The sequence below is a fragment of the Cinclus cinclus genome, chromosome Z, assembly GCF_963662255.1.
Source record: "Cinclus cinclus chromosome Z, bCinCin1.1, whole genome shotgun sequence".
In the NCBI taxonomy this organism is placed as follows: domain Eukaryota; kingdom Metazoa; phylum Chordata; class Aves; order Passeriformes; family Cinclidae; genus Cinclus; species Cinclus cinclus.
In genome coordinates this window covers 12,403,638-12,428,924 of record NC_085084.1, presented here as the reverse complement: position 1 = coordinate 12,428,924, position 25,287 = coordinate 12,403,638, and the positions used below count along the sequence as shown (strand labels likewise).

Sequence of the window (25,287 nt, the reverse complement as noted above, 5' to 3'; positions counted from 1 at the left end):
CAAAGCAGAGCATATTTTTTATCTTTGCTGGTCATTAGAAGTGCTTCTGAATACCAGCCCTTCATGGAGGAAGTCATGCTGGAATACTCTAAGCTGGTGATGATATTAAACTTAACCCAGCATGCAAAAACTCTGAGAAATTGGTAGGTATGTGGACTTCAAGAATAGTGATATTTTTGCACCTTTACCTGTTTAATCACAGTGTTTTGTGGAAGACAGTGAAGCCAAATGAGTGCTAGAATGCACGTACATAAGGTGTGTTTAAAACACTTATTCAGTGTACAGCAGGGTTTAATGTGAGTTAGGTATGTGTGGCTGACAGGTCTTGTCTTTAGATACTGTCTCTTTCAAAAAACTTTTTTTCTGGTAGGTTTTTGGGGACATTCTTATGGCAAGGACATGGAGCATTGAGTTCAGAAGTGCAGCATGTGTGCTGATAAGCAGTTACTAGAGCATGAAGAAAGAATACCTTATTTTAGAAATGTGGTATGTGTTATATTTATTTAAAGGGAAGCTTAAAAAATATCTTTATTGCAGCATACACAGTATTAATGATACCAATTGTGAAATGCTGATTTTATAAGTATAATTTATTATGCTTTCTTTGATCCAGTGTTACAAATTGGGATCACTCATGTCAGGAGATTAAAACCTTTTTGTCTCCCTTTGATATCAAACTATTCTTTCCCAGTACCTTTTATCTTGCGTAGCAGTGCTGAGTTTCACAGCATCTTTGTCAGTTCACTTATGTGATTTGCAGCAATCATTTAATTTGTTTTAGAACTGATATTATTTAGTCTTATTTGCAACAACAGAGGCTCTTTAATATCCTAAAAATATTGAGAGGCTTTGGTGTTAGCTGAGTAAGCATATGAATAAGAGAGAAGAGAGAATAATTTTGGGACCATGGTGAGTGTGCAAGATAGCTAAATTGGATAGAAAAAGAAAAAACCTATACAAGTCAAAGTGAGATTGTACATCAGAAAAACTACAGCAATCTACTGAAAATTAGTAGATGATAGTCATGAGAACCTTAGAGTGAACCACAGGTACCAGCTTCCCTGAAGAACTGAAATACGAACTTGGAGAAGCTTGTAAAAGGTGTCCTCAGGGAATCTTCCATTTTTTCACTATGATACCTTTAATCCTAGAATTGTCAAGCCACATGGAAAATAATAGGACTGAACAGTTCAGTCAGTTAAAAGTTAGTATTATTTTTTTTATCAAAAACATTAGGTGTTTCTGTTTTTCTGGGCCTGTTAGGAATTGTATAAACTTTAAAACAATTGAAGTCAAGTATTGAATCTGTATTGCTGTTTCTTTTTAAATTTAGGATCATTATCTCTGACTAAGCAGACTCTATTCAGTAAAATGAATTAATTTAAATACAATTTTTTTTACAGATGATTCAACGAGAGGCAGAAGTAAAGAACAGGGTAACTGCTGTGGCGTTGACAGACTCAGTTCACAATGTGTGGCATCAGGAAGTTGGGAAAACCATTCGAGAGTGGATGAGAGAGGTAAGGCCATTTTTTTTTAAGAATTTGAGTATATACATACATCTGTATATGGCTGAATGAACATGTCTGGGTGTGAAAGACAGCATAATACAGAGCAGTGTAAGTCATGTATTCATACCAGCCACTAAAATAACCAAGATTAAAGCCATTTCTGAACTGCCCAGTTAGCAGTCAAAATACTAAGCACCAAGTCCAGTGTTTCTTCCTGATGTGCAGCAAAATAGAGATATGCCAAGGAATCCCATGCAGTTCCTGATACCTGGAGCAAAGTCCTGGGTGCACCCTGTGCAGCTGGTTTGATCTGACAATGGTGGAAAATCCTCTTTAAGCTCTTCATGACTCAGTTTGATGATTTGCACTTATGGCAATATATCCTTTCTCTCAGCAGCTTTTTGATATGTAATTACTCCTATAGCACTCAGAAGCTCTTATACTTAGGTATGGGGTTGCTGAGATTCTAAAAATGATATTTTTAGAACAAGACCAACTAAACTACTGTTAATGAGTCTCATCCTCGCCAGATCAGGCTCATCTCTGTTTTCTGCATTCCCATGGCAGAACACTAAAACAAAAGATGTACTGAGTGAATTTAAACTAGTCACATCCTAAACTTTCTTTTATGTTTGACTTTTTCTCATGGATTTAGTGAAACTTCGTGCATACAGTGCCTATTCCTGACTTAACCTTAAAGTTTTATAGGCCGCAGCTGATGGGAATTGAGGATCACCTGGGATGCAGCCTGACAGCTCTACTTAAGTGTTAAAAATATAAAGAATGGTAACCCCTACAGACTCTGTCAGAGAAATCCTCATTTTCTTTATGGGAAATCAAAACCTTAAAATATGTGTTATGAAGTAAAACTGAAATTTTAAATCCTGTAATTTGAATCTGACAACTCCATTTTTCTTTAAGCATTTAGTCTGAATAAAAAAAGTGCATTACCTTTAATTTCATTTGCAGAAAGTAGATGTTAAAGAGTAAGTTAAATGATTAATGGCCTAAAAAGTGGATGGAGTGTCATAACTTACATTAGCATTAAAAATCTCCTATAAGAAAGAAGAATTTTACATATGTGAAATGTGGCTGAGTGATATTAAGACTAGCATATCACCTGGATATCTCTTACTTTAATCAGGTTTAAGGCTAGTGGTAGAATGAATAATAATTAAAATATACACCTAATCGCTGCCTGTCTGTAGGGCTAATTGCTGTCACTGAAAGAATGAATTGTTAAAATAAAGTAATTCTTCATTGGAGCTATCTCTCCTGTATCACTGGTGGCCTATTTTTAGTACCTATAGATGTCATGAATTTTGAATTTATTAGGAGCTGTGATGAATGATAAAACAAATCATCCATTTACATATCTTGACACTGCTTTCGAGAATACTTATTTCTTAGAGGCAAGTGTCACATTGTATATAAAAGCTAGTTAATTGTGTGCTAATCTTCTGTATTATCTTCAGCTCTCTGATGTAGTGTTCTATCAGTAGTTAATATTAATTTTACTTATTTCAAATGATTGTAATACTTCATAAAAATTCTACTTCTTTTGTAATTTCTACCACCTTACATTTGCAATTTCACATTCAGCTGCTAATTAAAATTACACATGCAAATCATAAAATTATAATGCTTTGCTACTTTAAACCTTTAAACCATCATGAAATACTTCCATTTGAACAATTTTTTACTAAATATGTTTTATAACTGGGTAGTGTGTTTGTTTTTTTTTTTCTCTTTCCATTGAGTTCAATAGTTTCATTGATCTACTGTTTCTTACAAAAATCTGCCATGCTTTGTGAACTTCACTTTCTAATCTCATACAGCAACCCTTCCTTTATGTTGTCCCTGCTTTCCCTGGTCCCAGAACAGTAGGGTTGCCTTGACAAATCTATTCAAAAGCCATTCCTCGCCCTTTATTGGTGGGGACTGAAGCCTTTGAAATTCTCTCCTCACTGCAACACAGCTGACATCTTCTTCCAGACAGAATGAATTAAGGAAATACAATAAGATACTTGATCTACCAGTCAAGGATCTTTCCACAGTGAGGACAGACTCCATGGTGCACAACTAGGGCAGCAAGCATCTACAAATGCACAATACGTGCTGTTTACCAGAAGAGAGCTCATCTATTTTTACTATCATGAACTGATGGTATTTTTTTTTTACAAATCTGTTTGAAAATTGATTGGGACTTTCCAAAAAGTTGTGTTGTTTTTTTACCTTTCCACTTAATGAAGTTAATCAAGTTTGCAGAAAGGAAAAACTCAGATTTTTAATAGAGCAAGCAAGGTAGAGCTTGTTGTTCAGCTGGTAATCTTGTTAAAAATGTAGTTGCTTTATAATCAAATCTTCAATTTGGTGTATTTTCAACATGTTTTATTGTAAACATATTTTTTAATACTTCAGTTTATGGACTACTCTGAATAGATAGCATTTGGAGCAAAACATTTAGAAAATTCATGGTAAATTCATCCTACTCAGAGGTTCAGGAATGAAAGGTAAAGGCTTCCTGAATACTATTCCCCAGAGACCAGTATCTGCCTTTTTTTAATGCTCACGCACATTCATCTCAACTGTATTTCCAATTATTTTAATATTAATCTGCTATCTTGATGTTTTCTGTTCAGTTATAATATGTTGTTTCATATTTTGACGAAAGTTCTTTCCACAATGTAGTCCATCAAAACACCCTGAAAATTTCTGGTTTCTTAGCGTTAGCAAAAAAGCAGGCTCAGCGTTTATTCCACCACCTGTTTGTAGCAACACCAACTTAGAAAATCTTAAAAACAAGTGTAGTTCAGGCACTAGTTGGTCTAAGCACCTCCTCAAGTCCACTGGCACTCAAAGTAGTACTTAAAAAACATGATACTTAAGCACATTACACAATTACTACTGAATTATTTTCTTACTTATTTAGTATGTAATTACAGTATTTCATTGTCAGTAACTGTAAGTTAGTGTAGTGTACTGTCCAGTTGTTATTGTGACTGCTGTGTAAATTAGTTTGAGTATTTTGATGTGATCATTGTCCGCACTTACAACATCTGTATTTATTTTTGCTGAGTTTTTGGCTTATCCTAAGAATTGCCTGCCTGCTCTTACAGAACTGCTGTAACTGGGTGTCCAGCTCCGAACCCCTGGATACATCAGTGGAGTCCATGCTGCCCGACTGTCCCCGTGTCTCTGCAGGTACATCCATTTATTTGCAGTAAGCCAGTGTATGTATTTATGCCTGGAAGCAGCCTGTTCATTTAAAAATGCATTTGGTTCTGACTGCATTTTAACCCTTCTACAGCAAGATGCTGCTTGTTGCTTGAATTTTTCTAGTCTTCCTTTCTGTTTAAATAATTGGTAACATTATCTGTAGGAGTCTAAGAAAAATAATAATGATGACAAGAACTGGGAAATGTATCATAGCTCCTTGAATAAATATCTAAATCTGTGTAGGCAACAAGGTTTTTAAAAAGTACATTATTGAAAGTTACCGTTAAAATTAATGAGCCACTTTTCTGAATGCTGATCAGCAGAAGTCTAGTTTACATAGCAAATTATTTGCAGCATCCAAGAATGTTGATCTGAGTTTTCTGTTGTTTTGGGTATACTCAGCTATGCTTTTTCATTATTGAATCGTAAATCGCATGAAGCACATGAAGTAATACAGAGACTTTTGTTAAATGTGTGATAATTCCAGAAAGTAGATGTAGTCATCAATGTAGAAAGAAGATCTCCAATGTCTGTAGGAAAGTAATCTGAAATACATAAAAACAGTTACTGAACTTTCATGCTTGATTATCAGGTTTCCTAAAAGCCGTAGGTAGCATATTCTGCAGAATATAAAACCAAGTTCAAAGGAAGACACAGCCTATACAATATTAATTTAAAAGCTGAAACAATATTTGACCTTGCTCTCTGGGATGCAGCTGTTCATTTGACAAGTTAGTTTCATATCTGCCTGCATTTTTGAGATTGTTAGTGAAACCTAACCTTGCAGATGAAGCTGAGTTTAGTACAGGATAATTTTAAGGTATGGAAAATTTAGCACTCCTTTGTTTGAGAGCTCACAACAACCAGAGATTTTAATTACATTTCTTCTATGGTTTGGGATCTCACTATGCAGATCCTCAGCTCTGTGCAGACAGTTGAAATAGAACTGATATTGTTCTTCCATGCTTTGGAAAAATGATATATTACTAAAATTTTCATAGATTCATCATTCAAATAACAACTTTTTGCTGTTTTATGGGAGATTACTGCAGTTTAAAAGAAGAATATTGCTCAGGAGTGGTATTCTTTAAGATAAGATTCACTTCCAATCTCTGACGTCTCTGTTGCTCTTGTGAAAGACTGCACATTATAGTGGTCATTTTGTCAGGTAAATAAGGGTTTGGACAGCAACAGGCCAGTATTTACTGTACACTGGCCAATACTGAAAATCATCCATCAGAACATCTCTTCCCTTTCTTTGTATTCACCTAATAAAAACAGTATAAATGGTATTCTATAAAAGAAATCCTAGGTGTTACTTAAAAAGCAGACTGATGCTTCATTAGAGATGTAAATAATAAGTCTTGATTTTACATTTCTGTTTAAGATGAGTCACAGTGGCCTTAATGCTTCTGCACCACTTAATGAATTCCCAAGCTGCATTCTAGGGGTAGAAGAATTAATTTAAATGGGGTAGGATTCAGCCAGTAAAAGTTGGGTATTTGTATTTAGTGCATACATTGAGATAAATTAAGATGTCTAGTGTTTTAGATGTTCTCAACAGAGATTTTTGATAAGGAATTAATGTAAAATAATAATGTAAAATAATCATGCAAAGTAATTATTTTCAAGCTAGTTGTTTGTAATATAAATATAGTTTAAAATGGTGTAACTTCATGTGACTACTCCTGAATTATCAGTTCACTCACATGTTTTTGCTTGTATTTCTTGTAATTGTTTCTTAAACAAACAAGGGTAAGACATTTGCAGAAAACCAAGTAAATAATTTGTACGGTGTCTTTATATGAGCAACGGTATAAACCTGCATTAGGATAATATGTAATACATTTATTAAATATTGCTAGATGTAGGAGCATTGTTGTTTAATGTGAGAGATTTTATTTCACTCTTCTGAGAATTGCGGTACTGAAAGAGCCCACACTCAAATCCTGGCAGTATTGCCCTTGGTATTTCAATGAATGACAATGAGAGCAATCAGAAAAATGACACATCTTTTAAAATAAACCTTTTGCAGTGGAAAGATTCACTTCTCTGCTTGAAAGCCCATCTTTTATCTCTGTTTGCACTGAAAATAAGTTCAGAAATAACTGCCTCATGGTCACGTCTCCTGAGCCAGCTCTACCAAAAAGGGTCTGATATTCAGCCATTCAGTGTACTGGGCTTTTCAGGCAATGCTAGTTGGTGAGCAGTTCCTACTGCAGATTATGTCACAGTCTCTTGTTTGTTTTTCCATTGAAATCACTAGAGACAAAATAAATGACCATCAAACTGGAAGGATTACTTGTATTTCCAGATATAGTTGTTAAAGCTTTTGATTGAAGAATTATTAAGGAATTAAAATGTTTTCCATAATTGATGCATGTCTAAAAAGGAATTAATATGCTTTAAATGTTGAGAGCATGAGATAATATAGAAAGAGTAAGCCATAATAACCACATCTATTCTTGTGGTAAAAGGTACTTTGTGAGTCCCACCTTCAGGGTGTTTCATCCATGTCTCAAGGATTTGGTTGCATGGATGTGTCATGGCTTAATATCTTCTGGCATCTTGTTGGTGACATGGACAATGAGTTTGAGTGCATCCTCAGCAAGTTTGTCAAAAACACCCAGCTGTGTGTTGCAGCTGGCGCACTGGTAGGAAAGGATGTAACTCAGAGGAATTTGGAGAAGCGGGCCTGCAGAAGAGAAATGGATCCCATAAAATTCCACAAGTCCAAGTGCAAGGTCCAGTACATGGGTCAGGTGGCACAAGTACAAGTACAGGCAGTACAAGTCTCAAGCACAAGTACAGGCAGTAAATTGACAGAAGCTCTGAGAAGAATGATACGCAGTTTTTGGTTGACAAAAACTTCAGCATGACCTGCCAATGTGTGTTTCGAGCCCAGAAAGACAGCCATATCCTGGGGTGCATCAAAAGCATGACCAGCAGGTCAAGGTGGTTGGTTCTGCTCCTCTGCTCTGCTTTGATGAGACCCCATCTGGATGTCTGCATCCAGCTGTTAGGAGCTCAGCACAAGATAGATATAATCCCACTGGAGCAAGTCCAGAGGAGCCACAGAGATGCTCAGAGGGGTGGAGCACCTCTCCCATGAAGATAGAGTGAAAGAGTTGTTCAGCCGGGAGAAGAGAATGCTCTGGGGGACCTTGGAGCACCTTCCAATATCTAAAGGTGCTAGAAGAGAGCTGGTGAGGGGCTTTTGACAAGGGCATGGTGTGATAGGCTTTAAACTGACAGAGGGTAAGTTTAGATGAGCAAAAAGAGGAAAGAAACTCTTTGCTTTGAACATGGTGAGGCAGTGGGACAGGTTGCCAAGAGAAGTTGTGGATAATCCATCCCTGCAAATCTTCAAAAGCTAGTTGAATGGAGTTTCTTAGAAATTTGTGCAAATTCCCCTCACAAGGAGTTTGGAACTTTTAAAATCCCTATCTCTTACCCTCTTTGCTTTCAGCCATAATTAAGGACCTTGGTTAGACTTGAGGTTATCTTCTGTCTCAGTCTTAGCCTACCTTCCTAATGGAATCAAATCAAATTACATCTATTCTGTCTCAGAGGAGATGGATCCATCGCCTATCTAAGAAAATGTAGGGTGGAGAAAGATGAAGACTTCAAAATGGTTCGTACATTACAGGTCGTCACATAAAATGGAGTAGGGTTGGGAGTATTTCTGATTAAGAGACTGGAGAGGTCAGCTTGGAATTTAAAAGAGACAATGGAATACACGCTTTAATGACAGGTTGCAGTGCATACTGCTAACTGCGGTTGTAGTTCATGCTATGTCTCTGAGACCTTACAACATTTCTCCTAATTCTGGAGCAGGGAGTTCAGAAGCTCTTGGGAAGTCATCTTATTGGAGCAGTATGGGGCAGGAATAGCTGGAAATGGGGATGGGAGGAAGCAGATCCATGTATCTGCATTCATCTCTGATGCTGTTCAGGAATTCAATCACTTTTATTTTAGGATAGTTGTTTGAACTTCACCCCAGGAAAGGTATTGTAAATTTTGCCAGGTGAACATGGCCTTTGTTTACCTGAATCCTGTTTGTATTCTTTAGCCTATGTGTTTCTGCCAGTGAAAGCTTGTTATTTAGGAGAGACAATTAACTTGTCAGTATTTTGCCAAAGTGGATATGCACCAACATTCATTTAAAATAATCAAGTGAAGATGTAGCATTAGTAAAATGAATTGCCTAATCAAATCCTTTTAAAGCCTTCCTGGTTGGCCTGTTAACAGTTGCAGCCAACGTAGTTAAAACATTGCGAAATAAGGAAATTATAACTTAAAAGACAAACAATGGAATGAAACATTAACAGTAATCAAGAATTAAGTTCTGTTCACAGAAGAGCCTAGACTTGAATATATGTCCTTGTAATAGGAGAAAAAGTGCAAGAATTAATTCATACAGCTGAATAAAGTAGCAGCAGGCTGGTGGAAGAAAAGCAAACTTAATTTTGGAGGACAGGTATTACGTGTGCTGGTGGTGCTCTTGAGTGAGTCTTCAGATAGTATTTTCTGCTACCAAAAATCAAGGTTGAACTCTGTATTACATATCAGACATTTAATTACATTTAGGTAAGCCAAGCACAACTTTTTCCCAGTGTTTTGTTTCATTTTTTTGCTTTGGATTTAGAAATTATTGTTAAAGCCCTTCACTGGCAGAGCAGGTTGGCAGCCTGTGGCCCCATACCAAGTGACCTACACTGACTGATCAGGTAGAACCCTTGTTGCAAAGCTTATGTTGATACCCGGCAAGCAATTAATTACACATTGGATTATGGCAGTGGTAGTTTCTGTTGGCTTTGCCTAACAGGTGACTTCTGCCTGCTCTTTTAAGAGTTCAGTTGTATATTTCCACAGAAAAATCTGTCTATCTGCAGATGCACCCCATGCTGAGCAGATCGTGGGGTTCAAACAGGAGGCTCTCCAGGGAGGTCAGATGAACTCTCCAAAACCACAGGGTCTGTGTGAAGGGGTAATTGCATTAGTGAGGCTTGTGAAAGCTCAAGGGAAGCATCAATTTATTTCTTCCTGCTTTTTTTTCCTCAGACATATTTGCACCACTCTACAGTTCCAGTCTTACACATTTTTGTATCTTGCTCATAAAAAACAAGGAAGAAGAAACCATAAACTATATTAAGTGCTGAGACAATACCTGGCTCATATTCTTAGCAGCTTTTAGCCCTGCGTACCAATGCTTCTCTTTTTTTTGTTCTCTCTTTAATCAATTTAATGAGGACTGTTTTGGGCTGTTTTCTGATGTTAGCTTTTCATGACCAGGGATAGATGTCCATCAGCACAAGAAATAGGGAAAAAACCATGCACTTTTTAAAATAAAACAATTAAGCAATTTTTCCATTCCATTAAAAATGCTATTGCTGAATTCACTAGTCATTCATGGGTATTAATATTACATTAAGCGGTGTTTACTGTAAAGCTCTTTGCATTTTATGTCTTCATGTACATGTAGTTCTGTCAATAAAAGCTTTGGATTTCAGGAGAAAAGATAAAATGCTGAAGCTTTTTTGTCAAAGATGGCAGGTTCCTGTGTCTAGTTGCGTGTTAATTTAAGGTATTTGCAAGATTAATGCACAAGTGGAGGAGTGCAGGAATCTACAGTGTGAAGCTTGCTTCATCACCCATGTTAACATTCTCATCTGCTGCTAAAACTGGTCCTGTAGTTCCATTTCTGATGCTGTACTTTGTTGGAGCTGGAAATTATTATGGTAACTTCGAAGCATCAGACTGTCTTAGCCACAGCTCTGGCAGTGGCTGTGCTAAGTCCTGCTTTAATTTATGTCTTCTTAGCATGCAAGTAAGTAGCTTTTTCCCTATTCCTGATTCTTCAAAGGAACTCTGCTTTTATACTCCTGCTCAGTCCCAGGTGCTGCAGACAGCTTTTCATTTCATGTGTAAACCTGGCTGGATGTGAGCTCTTATGTTGCGCTTAGAGTAGCTTAACTCTACAGTACTTTGGAAAGGATAAAGTCTATAGAGACCTGTTGAATAATATTGCAGATTCTGTTCTGTAGAGCCAGAGACTCTAAAGTAAACATGAAAATGTGAATTGAAAGCATTGACTTGAATTGCCAGATGTTGCTTGTGTCAGAGAGTTCAGTAACACTCATTCATTTACTGTTCTACAAAATAGTTACATGTACTTGGGCCAGTACTGATATTAGAGAAACAGTTTCATCAAAAATTACTCTTGTACTCAAACATATCTATTTATCATTGCAATTTTTTCTAGAGTGAACTAGTTAGTTGTTGCCCCTGAGGCTTTGTGGTAATAATGAATAATTTAAATAATTACAGTCAGATATTTCCTATTAAGTATTTGACAAATATTAGACTGCTGTGACTGTTGTTTCTGATACTACTCAGTGCTATCTCATTAGTGCCTTACATATCCATATCTGTCTGCACATTGGCAGGTCTTACTCCAGTGCATGATTGCAAACTCTCTTAGAGCTCAACACCTGAAAGGAAGTGTTCTCTGAGAGATGTCCTCCAAAATTCAATAGCAAAATCTTTATTTGTATTGACATAAAGTCCAAAAGATGTTTCACATTTCAGATTTCATTTTCTGGTAGAATCCAGATTCAGATTTCAATTTGGATTTGTTAGAATCTTTCAAAAAGTTCATTTTCAATAGAAAACCTCCCTTTTTTCACAGATGTGTATAGTTCAGGCTGGGAAGGATATTTAGATCACTTATTCTCTGCTTTTAAATATAGTCTTTAACTTTTGACCAGATATTATACTGAAATTTAAAACTTTACTTTGGTGAAAATGTTTCTTCCACCAAGTCATTCAGCCTTGGCTGGAAGGATTCAAGAGAATCCATTGCTCCCTTCCCTTTATCATCTTCAAACTATGAAGAAGATTGGCTTATTTCTTTTTTTCTTTATTTTTTTTAGTTTTGTCTGATCTCAGGTTCCAAACATTAGTTCTCCTTGTGGCTTTTCTACATTAAATTAAAGAGCTGTTCAGTACATCTGTTTTCTCTCCCTGTGAATTACATACTGGCATTGAGTCAACACACCATTTTCTTTTGGGAAATGTAATAAATTGAGTTCTTCAAGTCTCAGTGGAAGTTAGTATCTCCAGGTTTCAAATGCCTTCACACATTTCTCTGTAGCATCTCCAGTCATTCAATATCTTTGAGAGAGACCTGTCTATATCTTACTAATGTAAGATCAAGTCTTTGCTACCTGATTTTCTCCTATTTTATTATGCTACAGTTACATTTGATCCTTTTATCACCAGGAGCTTGCCCTTTATAGAGCTGCTGCTTTTTGTCCCAGTTTTAAACTAGTGTTAGGAAACATTGCAGGTAGCTTTTTAAAAATAAACTAGACAAATACACTAATGTGAGGAGAAAAAAAGCTATCACCTTTCTTGTTACTAAGCATCCCATGCATCTTCACATTTACATGAGTTTTACCAGCAGTGAATTTGTATATATTTCCTGTGTGGTTGAATAGCCATAGGACACTCCAGCAATAATATCTCCATTCAGTAGTGGTTTCTCCATGATAGCTGCATTTGCTCATTAATTAGTCTGCAGGTTCTTAGAAACATGGAATAATACTGACTTTCAACCGTTTCTCATGAGTAAACAATTCTAGAGTTGTTCTATTTGTCCCTTTGTGAATTTATGAAACACTGACCAATTTCTGTCTAAGTTGAAGCTTTAGTTAAGTAATGGAGTTGTAATTAAGTTTTTGTGGTAATGGTTTACAGCACAGAAGAAATGAGAGATGTGTCTTCCTAGTAAAAGGGAGACATGTTAATGTCTCTCTTGAAAGACAAGGGGGAGAAACACACATGCTAGACAGGGTACCTGGAATCAAACAGCTGACAAAGCAGCAGTTATCACCAGTCAATCAGAGCAGGTAAGGGCTCCAGTGTAATGACAGTCCAGAAGTTTCATGGAAAGCCTGGGAAGAGCAAAATTTAGTAGTTGCTGAAAACATAAGAGATATAAAGCACTTTCTAAAAAATGCTTGGCAAGGTTGACAAAATTTTTCCTTCTGCTCAGAATGCTCTCAGGGAATAAATCATGTGACAAAAATTTTAATATACTCTATTTTCATATAGCTACTTACCAGTTAAACATGCTAATTCATCAAAGTGTGAAATGGAGTTTATTTATTTAGGAGTTAATTTTCCAGTAGGTTGCATTGGCTTGAATTAATTACATTTTTGTACCTTAATTCCTCATTAGTAGATTCCAGTATCAGTGTTGTGGTTCTCAAAGGGATTTTTAGAACATACCAGCCTCATCCCCCTGCTCAGAGCAGGAGCAAACATTCTTATGTTACTTCCTGAAAGGTGCCCATCTTCTTGGTTCTTTCCTTTGTGTTGTATAATGACACATCCTCTCTGGGCAGTCTCTTCCAAACTTCCAGTTTTAGTTACCATTCTTCCTTGATGTGAGCATACAATCTCAGGAAGAGCTGAGTAAGCAACAGTCACCCTCAAGAAAGAGACTCTTTCTTCATGCCCATTGTATTTGGGATAGGAATTTATGGACCTAGGTATCCATTTCTCTTCGTTTGTCTTCAGATTCATGTAAGACTACCTATAGAAATAGTTTTCTCTGAAATTTTGGGTTCTGATTTTCCCATCCCATACCCCCTCTGTTAATTTAAGTATTATTTTAAGTGAACATCCATAGCCAGTTAGCTGATTTATGACCCTTCAGTCCAAACTGTGCAAGCCTGCCAATTTAGAAATACTTATCCCTGAGAAGATATTGATGAGCAGCAAAAAAGAATGTACCTCATCAAACACTTAATCCCTTCTTTTTTTCAAATACAGAACAGAAATATATTTTGAACAATTTCAAACCTTCTTCTGCATTGTTATTTACAGTTTCACTGTCTCCATCTGAAAAACTGACGTATTTTTGCTGTAGATTGCATTTGTTGCTTGTGTTTCACTGAGTTTGCCAGCCATAAATTGTTTATATTCAGATAACTTAAGCCTTCTTTATCATATTTAGCTAATTTTCTTTTTTTTCTATATTCCTTAACTTATTTCACTTTTTTTCCAAACCAGGGGGACTGATGCTGTAAGATGTTCTTTTGTCATCCAGCAGCTTCCTAAAAATACCATTCATTCATTTATGTTTGGTTAAATTTACCAATCTAATTCCTTCTAATACCCTTTTTGAAGCTTGAAGCATGTGTGTTACCAGCCAAGGCTTCTCTTTGTTCAGTCCCACCAATGTCATCAGATCATGTTCACAGGCCTCAGGCAGCCAGCCACTTGTCCTCATCCTGTCAAAACACTTCCCAGAATGGCAGAGTCATGGAAGGTATTACACATTTTTGTCTGTGAGCACTGTTCATTGTTTTAAGAAACTCTAAATATTTGTGACCACTGATGTCCATCTCCTGAAGTTATATCTTTCAGGGTGAGGAAACTCTCCATGCATTGCAGAGGTGTACCTAGGAAGAAACTTAGCCCATTCACTGTTTTGCCAGAGTTGTCACAGAGCTCCTAAACAGTATCTTCTCCTGGGCTTTTTTCTTGTATTACTTTATATGCACGATAGACCCAAGATCAGATTTTATTGTTATTGCTAATAACAGCACCACATCCTCATCACTTTTATACACTTGAATCAGCCTAAGTAATAATGTAATAAGGCAGACCTAAGTAATAAGCAACTTTTTAATACTCTAGGCATACAAATTATTTGAATAACCATCAGCAATGCCACTTATCTCAAATTGGGCTTCATGGCTGTGGTTAGACAACAAACACAAACTGGAAAAACTAGCAGAGGCATAGCATTAATTTCGTAATTCCTTTTCTTTTTATTTGCCAGATAGATTTATTTGCAACACATGGAGATTAAATCTGTATTATCTTTGCCTCCTTAGCACCCTGCCCTCAAACTGCTAATGTAACAGTTTTCTGACTGCTCCAGCTAGCTCTTAGCTGATTGGTTTACCAACCTGTGAGATAACCAAAACACGAGAAACATCGAGCTCCACTATGCCGTTTTTAGAGACCCTTTTCACAGTATATTTGCACTTTAAATTTTCTTCTATCAAGAAACATTTGGGACGGCAAATTTTCTGTAGGAAGGACTTGTCATTTTCTGATAACCTGTATCAGCAACTAATCTTGTCGTGTTGATATACAGGGACAGTTAAGAGACCTGTATTGAAAGCATTGTGTGGTAAGTAGTCAGTTTGAAGACAAATGTCATGTACTTTTCCACAAACACTGTTAAGTGCCCATCATTGCTTTTAAAAACAAGGCTTATGCAAGTGAGGCATAATGTGTATAAAAGTTCTTACCACTTTATCTGAGATTTTTATGTTAATATAATGCTTGAAATTATACATGTTATAAAATGCACACAATATAATTCATAATACATATAAATAAACCCCACATATATTTGAAATCTGAAGGCCAGTTTTGACTCTTAAATACTTACATGATTATCTGCTTGAGTCCAGCAGACCTTAGCTCTGACTTTGCCCTGCTGGGCAAGGCAGGTTGTCTTTTATCACCATCTTTGCCTCCAGATGGTCAGTGCTATTATGTCAGAGTTTAAACTATATACTGTGTTAAAGTGGAAGGGCTTTGCATGGAAGGGAGCATTCCTGCCTGAAGGTGTGCATGCTAGGACTGCTCTAACAGGATTTTTCCACCATAACTGTGCATGCATCAGAAACAAATGGGAGCATAAACATATCTCAAAACATTTGTGTTGCAGAGGCAGGCATCACTTTTTGATTCTAGAGAAACTGAACTTCAAGGACTCACCCTTACTCTTGGTAGTTATATTTGAATGTTCGTTGTTTGGTTAATTTGGGGATGGAGTTCTAGACATCTGTTTATGCAACTTGGTCCATGCAATCCCTTTTCTACAAAGGAAACCTCCTATAAAATCCCATCAGATTAAATAAACACATGTAGAATAATGGCAGAAGTACAGTGTCCAGCAATACTATACTGGACATTGATAACAGTATGCGTCAGAGCTGTGAGATGGGATTTGGATCATTTTAGGAGTATTCTGGACATTTATGATTTTGAAAATTTCCTGCTACTGACTGCAGAACTTAAAAATTCAGCACAGCTTATAAATCTTAAGAGATTCCTTTTGGCTGCTAGACACTTAAATCAGAAGCCACTGAAGATTCCCAGTGGTTTTATTGGGTCTCTCTTGTTCCAACAGACCATACTTTTAAACTAAGTGCCAAGTGTGAGCTAATGTTTTAAGAGTGTTCTTCTTCTGTTAATAGCCCTGGATGAAATTTACTAAACATTTGTGTCGTACTCAGTCTAGTATCATTCTCTTCTTACTCTTGAGGCACATACCTCCTCTCCTGCAGGAAAGTATCAGCTTCCCATAAAGATCTGAGATCTGCCTGCCTGCACAGAGGAATGGGTGCAGCTTTGAAGAGCAAGGATGTGAAAGAACACAAGAGAAACCCTGCACTCTTGACTGGCAATTGGTCACTTTCCTTTGAGATGGTGATTTGAGACTTCATCCTCTGACATGAGAAGTTGGTTGCTGTTGCTTCTAGCATCAGTGACCTAACCACTGCACTGTCTTACAGGTGAAGGCTCTCCCTTCATCATCTGTCTTAAAAAATTAGTGGATTTCCACTTGTTTTTTTAAGGAACAGTATTCATTGCTTCCAGCCTGCAGCATTTGTGGCATTTCCAGTTTTCATTACTTTAATCTGTCAGTCTAGCTAATTATTTTTACCAATGCCTTGTAAATGCCATGCATTTTTTTAAAAAGTAGGTCATGGGATGGAGAAGTCTCACAAGTGAAGAGGCAAGGTGTTCATTCAAGTTAACAGTAAGATTTCTGGTACACTAAGCAGAGGAGGAGTTGGTGGCAGATTAAAGGAGAGCCAAAATACTGTTTTTCATATTCTGTCATCTCTGGCTGACAGCAAAGAGAAACCACAAACATCCAGTGGAGATGGCACCAAAATGTGATGGGCTTCCCCACCAGCCAAATGCCACGGGTTGTTGTCATTGAGCCAACCAAGCAAGAGCATGCCTTAAACAAAACTATTAGATGCAAAAGATAATACTAGTATACCCAGCCTGTGAGAAAAGTGGTTAAGTTGAAAACAGATACCACTGGGGAGTCTGTCATGTTATATGATATCAATAGAAAATGTACACACATGATCTTGGGAATGTCAGGTTCCCTTACTAACCTACATCCTTGTACAGTGTGTCTTTCTTTCAAAGCAGCTCAGAGCTCAGTTGAGGACTTTTTCTGTTATTTTGTGGGTTGATCATAAAATTCATGTTTTATGAAGTTTTAGAAATTCCAGGTGAAATATAAGTGTGATCTTTATATCACCTGCTGTCAGACTGTCCCACTTTAGGAGACCTCTTCTACACAATATAGGCAAGTCCTGGTTTCTGACAGTTTGTGTTTTCGCTGGAATGACATTTTTATTTGTATGGTTTTAGCTTTATTCACACCTTGTAGTTTGCATCTGCAGATAAATAATATTATCTTGGTAACAGAGGTACAGTCAGTCCCAAGTGAATTGATTTACCATCATCCAAAGCTATTATCAACCACGTAAAAATTATTTTTCGCAGAAATGAAGGAGTAGAAATTGATTTTGAATAGTTATTCTTTCCATACACAGGCTCTTTCATTACATATTCTATTAATTCTGGTATGATTTTTCTGTGCTACATGTCTTTTTCTAAACTTTTCCTCTGATTTCATGCCTGACTTTTTTAATGCTACTAAATGATTTACTGGAGCTCTACAAGTGATATTTCATTCGCCAGGGAGACTGAGCTGAGTGCTGTCCCCAAATTTGATACAATATTGTGTTAGAATTAATATGGATATTGATGCAAAATTAATGCAAATAGACTCCACATCTAATCCCACACTCCCTCACTCAAGTTCACTGGCAGCAACAGTAAGTTACTTCTTTGATTTCAGTGCTGGATATGCAGTATTTATGAGAGGTTGCACTTTACAGCTTTACTTTGGTTATTGTTATTCCAGTGCACATTAAAACAGTTTTTGGAACTGAATTTCTTCCAATACTGTTGTCAGACCCCACTTAAACAAAATAGAGTTTGGGTTTTGGTGTATTTTGTTTGTGGCTTACTCCTGTGAAAGCTACACCACCAGCTTCCTGAAGACACAGAGTATGATTAACATTTTGCTGGTTGTACCTGTACAGGACTGTGCAGGACACTGCTCACAGTTGGAAGTGCCTGAGGTGCAGGTCGGTATTTGACAGTTTCATTTCTCACTTCTGCTTTGTATGGCTTGAGTGCACTGTTAGAATGTAATTGGTATAACTAACAGCTAATATGAAAGAGCAGATTTCAAAGGTTTTAGTGAATTGGTGGGCAATCTTTCCCCTCACATAGTCTGTTATATCTTCTGAGGATGGTTGAAATCTTCAGTGATCTCTAACCTTGGCATGTTAGTCTCCTGTATTTTACTGGTCACATGCAATTTTATTTCTGTCTATTTAGACAGGCATGGTCTTTCTGATCATAAAATCACAGGCTCATGAAGTGGTTTTGGTTGCAAAGGATCTTAAAGGTCAGGTAGTTCCTGCCACTCACCATGGGCAGGGACAGGTGTCTCCTTTGTTCATTCAAATGTGTGCCCAGGTAAACAGCTTTTTGATGGATAATAAAGATTTGTTTAAACCATTTTAATCCTCTTGCCCTGCTACCTTCAGACTGATTAAAAATGGTTGTTTTGATACACTTTGTCATGTAGATTGCATATGACATTTGAGGCATAGGCTTAGGTTTACAATATAGCTGTTAAAATACACTGGACATTGTGCAATCATTTTCAGAAGATAAGGCTTTTTTGAGCTGCTTTCTTAAATCTTAACTGTCCAAACATAATTTTGTTTATATTTTCACTAAGCATGAAAACTCATACTGGTTAAGTGTGCAATTCAATGACAGTGTACATAATGGGGAAAAATCAATAGATAGTCCCCTGTGGTTTTTTGGTGTGGGAGACAAATACCCATCAAGAAAATTTGCTTATTCCTGTTGGGCTTGATCTTTCTTCTTGTTGGACTCGTCGTTGCATCTCTCCCATCAATCCCAATGTGCATGGCCAAATTTCCATAGCGGAACCTCTTTTCCAGTCATCATGCAGTCACTTCTCCCAAAGCAGTGGGCTGAGCAGAGGAGGGGTATTTCCTCCTCATCACCTCCTGGATCCATTTGTCTCAGGAGAGCTGTGGTTGTTTCCATGAACAGAGACAACCAGACCTCCCTGGGTACACCAGCAGGGATGCTTCTCTGTCTTACAGCCTCAACCCTGTGCTGTTCCAGCATCCTACCTTATGGTCCCTCATGGTGTCTGAGCACTGTAGATCTGGGAGAAGAATGCTCAGAAGCATTTCAGCAAAGCCAAATAGCATGCAGCAAGCTGCTTGCCTCCACCAAATTGAGCATGGGTGTAATTATCCTTTTAACCAAGACACTTTAAAATAGACTAGGAGTGACTGTGAGGGAGTGACAGCAGTCCAGTGATAGATTTAAAGTTCAGCAGAGGGGAAAGAAGTCATACAAGGATTTCACAAGCAATGACACTTGGATGGTATTTGGGAAATCTTTTTTCTTTCAAGACGATCTTGCGATTTACTATGGGAGTAGCACATCAAAGCTGCACTGACTTCAAAGCTTAGAACCACTTACGGCTTCCAGCTATTACTAAAACCTACCACTTCACTCTGCCAGCAGCTCATCTCAGCTGCCTCTTTAAGTTACACCCATCTACTTCCTGCCTTCTGATTTTGGGGAGGGAAGAAAAATAGCCAGAAAAACTTCTAAATTAAATATAGCTGTTCACAGTGAAGCAATGTCAAAGTCAGGGGAAAAAGGCAAATGAAGGCATTAAGACATTAAAGATTTAGTACTAACTCAACAGTGATTTACATATCCACACTCTCATTTGGCTGACTCTAATAAAGCTGTCTGCTTTGAGAAAGTTCCCTGTGAGAGTGTTACCCCAGGGTAACAGCCCCTGAATGAGGTGTGCAAGCTCTGGGGGCTGTTATTGAGGTCCAGATGTTAACTGTAGCTTGACACAACCAGCAGTGCCATGGCACTCCAGGATATCCTCACATACTCACATTTATTCACATACAGTGAAATAAGTTCCCATCCCTATTCCATAGGAGCACTCCACATCATCTGATCTGCAGAGATACCTGCTCATGTACCTCAAAACAGTATGCCACTATGAGGCAACGATTACCATTTACTGCTGCAGTGTTGTTGATTCTTTTGTATTAGTGGTAGACATCTTGCAGGCAACATTTTTATATTGATATTTCAGGAGTCCCTGAAACAACTCAATTGGAGTAGCACAGGGCTGTTCTATACTCTCCAAACTGATAAGAAGGCTAAAATGTACCCAAGTGGTAATTTATTGTGGTATTAATACTGTTCAGCACTTAAAATTGATGCATTGCTGTTTTCTGATTGGGAGATTTATGCCTGGGGTTTTTAAAATGGTACTTTAATTTCTGAATACAGTTTGTCTTGCAGATAACATATTAATAGGAAGTTAGGAACGAGTGTCATCTTTGAATGTGTTTCATATAAGAGTTTGTATCTTCAGTATAGATCAATGCCATTAAATGCCATTAATCCATTTACAGACATTCATTACAACAAAGAGAAATTACCATTGAAAAAGCCAGTCATCCATTAAAGACAATTTCTCCACTTCCTTACATAGTCTTATATTTTGAAAATGCCTTTGCAGGTGTTTAAAGTTGACCTTTTTTTTTTCCCTTATTTCTTCCCTTTACAAGGAAGGATTTTGGCAGCAGTGGGGATGCTGGTGTGCTGGTGGCTTCTCCCAGCTGAGCTGGGACAGCAGAGATGCCCCCACATCATGCCAATCTGCTATTCATGGCCACACTGTCCCATCAGGGGGTTGTCTTATTCTTACCCACACACACAAGTTATGTGCTTCTGCATCAGACATGTGGCAGATCTCAGTACAGAAATGGGAAAGCAGACAATAGGTTGTTTTTCCTGGATGGTGGTTGCCACTGGATATAAATAATTGACTTATTGTGTACCACAGTCAGTTGACAGAAAGAGATTCTAATAAGCTGATGTATGAAAAAATTGGGACTTACTGTTAAATCTGTAATACATATATATATGGCTAGAGTATGTTCTCTCTGAAGAACATGGCTCTGCTTTAAACTTGTAGAGGGGTAGGTGGGAGCTTCCTGTCTGGCTGATGAGGCAATCAGAAGGTAAGATCATTTGTAATAATTATAGACCCTCCATCACTACTGTGTGATAGGTTTTTTCTCTTCTTAATATATGCATTTCTCTCAAGCTGTGCAGACCAGTAACAGCACAGTCATTTGAAGTTCATTTTAAATACAAGAGGATATAATGTCTCCTGTCCTTATGTTAAACTTGGTATATTAACTTTCTTGCACAGCTTGCGGCATAGAAGTGTGATATACAACTATGGCAAGGCAGGCTAACCACATACAAATTCATGAAGTACTGCTGTATTAGCAGGAGCCAACAAAGGTGTGCAAGCATGGAGGCGTGATTTCTGTAACTTCTCATTTATGACTTAATCAATGAAAATAATGAGTTCGGAAATTTTTTTTTGTCTGCAAATAACTGTGCACAGGTCATCTGCAGAAGCTGTTATTTCATAGGCATACTTTCACAACAAAGAAATTGTGTCAGTTAGCTGCAGTACATCCACAAGCAGAGCTGGACTTGAAGTTACAGATCAAGTATGTAAGAATCCAAAAGTTATTTTAGATTAGTGCAGAAAATTCAGGAAAGCATAGTGAATTCCTTAACTCACAGGTTTTTCTATGTTTCCTGTTATTATTCTTTATATATTCTTTGCCTTTTTAATATTTTGTTCCCTTCATGTTCAAAGATAGCAAGATTATGGAAGTAGTAGGCAGTGCAGACTATATTTAAGTTTATTTGTGATATGGCGGTATGGAAGGTGTTCTGATATCAGGCTGGCTTGATCCTCTGTTTACATTTTTAAATCTCCTTAAACATCTCCATTATACTGTTCACCTTGCTTGATTTCAAAGAGCAGTGAAGCTATGTAGAGGGAGCGAGCCACAACTCTGCCAAGTGGGTTACCTGTAGTTACTTAGAACTGCTAATGCCTTCTCTGCTTTGTTTATGAAGTTACCTGTTTGTTGTTCTGCAGCTCTGGAATCAAAATAATGAAATGACTGAGATAAATACGGAGGCTAAAGATATTCTGTAATTTGAAGTAATTGCCATTCACCTTTCAAAACCTTGTTCACCTCCACCCCCCTCCCCCCAAAAAAACAATAATTAATTAAAGAGGTTATTTTGGGGGAAAGCAAAGTTGGAAGTATTTCTGGGGAACCCCTTGAGTGTGGTCTCACTGAGTCATTCAAAAAAAAGACATAGATGAATGCCTGACTTACCACTCAGAGTTTATTGGGAACTAATCTGTTCAAAATGTTTGGACTGAGCTAAAACCTGTCTTGCTCATCTAATGAAAAAGGTCAAAACAGAGAAGTACCATGGTTTGTGTTAGATGACACTGTGCCCTGCTTGTCTAATTTGATTACACAGAGCCACTGAAGCCCCAGGCAAAGCTGATTTTAACTATAATCAGCTTTTTAACCTTTTGAGAACTAACATAAACACTACCTACTAGTGATTAATTATGTTGCTCTACTACATACAACAAAGTACAAAGGTAAAAATGTAGAACTGTAGTAACACATGTTGTGACAAGATCACTCCAGGGGATTACAGCCCTCCATGTTCTATCTGCACTTACTGATTTATTCCTTAAAAATTAAAGATGGGCTGTGAGCAGGGAGCATCAGTTTATGGATTGCAGGCAGCATTGCCTAGATGTGCTACTGCTTCATCTCAAATTCCTCTTACATACTGAAGGGGTGACCTAGTGTGGGTTGGACTGCTATGGTGGTGGATCTGCTTTTTAAATTATTTACTATTATCTTGGCTCTAATTGGTTAATTGTAATGAAGCATATGTGCTCCCTTCCTCTGTGATGAGCATCTTACAGAAAGTTTTGTAATCTCTTTTGGTAGAAACACCATGTCCATATAAGACACCTGTCTCTAGGTAAGATAAATGGGATATATTTTAATTTCAGATCTTGCATATACATATATAGGCAAGAAGCAACAACCGAGCCTTTTCAGAATCTGTGTATCCTACCTTCCTGTGTGTTTTAGTTCATATGCTTCCTCTAGTTTGACAGAAAATTTGCATTTCCGTGAACTTCAAAACCTTGAAGAGATTTCTAAGCCAATAGGTTTTCAGTGCATTTAAAATTTTTCTGACCTATGCTGATCCCTGGTGTTCATATAGGAAAGTCTTGATCTAATCATCTTATATACTTGCTTTTCTTATGTTCTTGCTGCTTGGATGTAGCATGTTACCTCTGAGTTTTCCACTCTATAGAAAGTAGGTCTGTTTTACTTTCTTTCCTACTGTTGTTGTTAGCAATCCATCATTCATCCCCAAAAGTCTGCTGAGAGTAGCATCCCTAATGACTTACCATTATGAGCAGCATTAGCATGAGTGTTGCAGGGCAGCCTTATGCTGTTCCTGTGCTCTGCTTTGTCTCAGTGGGGGTGTCCTGGTAACCCGAAAGGTTGTTGTAATCGTACCTATCTGTGCCCAAAGTTGTTACTGTCTCTTAATGACCCTGCCGCTGGGAAACTGAGGGGAGTTAGGGTAGGGAATGTGGTTTCTGCCACTTTTAAAGTCTGCTTGGGCTGGCCAAGCATGCTCTGTTGCATCATGGATTTTGCCCCACAGGCTTCTTGGTCTTTGCTTAGGCAGAGGCTTTTCCTTTTTGGCTACTCTTTTTGGGGTTTGGGTTTTTTTTCCCCTCATCTCAGAGAGACTTCAGTTAGAAGTTTTGAGCTGCATGGAGGTGAGTTCCATAGGTGCCTGCTGCTGCTGCTGCTGCCCCAAGCAGAGGCAGCCCCGTTCCAACTCACCATCGGCGCCCAGCCGAGCAGAGGAGACTATGGAGTCACCCCAGACCAGACACATCATTGCCTTGCCTGCTTCTGGTTATCTCCTGCCAAGAGACAGGCTAAGAAGTCTCTCTGTGCATTCTGGCCCTGTCTGAGCTTCCAACCACCATCGGAGCATTTCTCAGCAGAACTTGGCTACTGGAGAGATGAGCCAGGTGGTGAGGGAAGACTGGCACAACTTTCCTCTTTGTCTTTCATACCATGCACTCAGGGACATCCCCAGCATTATGGGTCTCTCTTAGTTCTGGGGAGTACCGAGGTTTAGCAGTTTTGTATCTGTTGATTGTTTGTTGTTATTTCTTGCTTGTTACTGTTCTCATTGTTAGTAAACTGCTACTTTTCTAGGTACATCCGCTCATATTCATTTCTTATTGGTGGAAAGGGAGGCACCACATTCCAGAGTGTTCTCCTTCAAATTGTCTTAAACCAAGATAGGGGGCATTATGAAACTGGACCGCTGGGTCTCAGGATGTTCCATACCCATACCTTGGGCAGCTGACCTGCTTCCCATGAAAATTATAGTGAGGCACTGTGGTGGCAGATAGGTTAGCAGGGGTACAGTTACACCAGGAAGATAGATGAGCCTTCACTTAATTCAGATACTTATTTTATTAACTAGAATTAATAATGACAAGAATTAATAAAGTAATAATACAAAAAAAAAACCTACAAACCAAACTACTGACAAATCAACTACAATATGTAATAACACAACACAACAAGGTCAGAGTTGGTTTCCTTTTCTTGCAGGCAATAACTCTTAAGGTTTACCTAACTCATATTTATCCATGACAAAGCAACAGTGTGTTCAGCAGAAATTGGTCCACCTACTAGTGTCTGAGTATCAGAGAGATGGCAGATTTTTTTAGCTGACTCTGCATGGGTGTGAGTGGACCCCTGAGTTCAGGACAGGAATGAGAAATCTCTTGAGATCTGCTGAATGACTTGGTGATATGATCTTCATCTCAGATCCCTTGATTTTTTACAGGAAGGGGTTATACATAAAGAAACTGAGGCTGACCGTGACCCCTTTGGGTTTCTTGAAAACTTTTTGGCATTTCAGTATCTAGCTGTACAGGTTTTCTCATGTTCTGAGGGCTCTTCACAGCCTGGCAGCTGTATGCACAGCTGAGTAACTTCAAGCTGCGCCCTGCATTTCCCTGTGGGAGACATGTAAAAGTCTTGTGCCCTGCAAGCACAAAGATGACCTCATCTCTTAGTTGCAGATAAATTTTTCTAAGGTTTCACATGTACTGTCTTTTGCCTCTACAGCCATCATTTAACACTTTCTCTGACCTACTCGAACCATCCCCTTCTGGTTTTGATTCATAGAAGGGAAAATAATTAATTTCAAGTATTTATTTTGTAGATCACCATGGCATTGGTTGCATTTCCTGAACTGATGGCAAGTTTCATCTCAAACTGGACATGATTATTCTGCAGCAGTGGTCTGTTTTTCTTCA

General features: G+C 37.9%; 1 protein-coding gene across 1 annotated transcript in view; it reads left to right on the top strand.

Moving 5' to 3' along the window:
- Positions 1 to 25,287, top strand: part of ARB2A (ARB2 cotranscriptional regulator A) — a 238,862-nt gene that overhangs the window by 168,480 nt on the left and 45,095 nt on the right. Inside the window, exons 9-10 of the mRNA XM_062513485.1 lie at positions 1,404 to 1,520; positions 4,631 to 4,715. Of these exons, the coding sequence (XP_062369469.1) occupies positions 1,404 to 1,520; positions 4,631 to 4,715 (202 nt within the window). The remainder of the gene's footprint in view (positions 1 to 1,403; positions 1,521 to 4,630; positions 4,716 to 25,287) is intronic.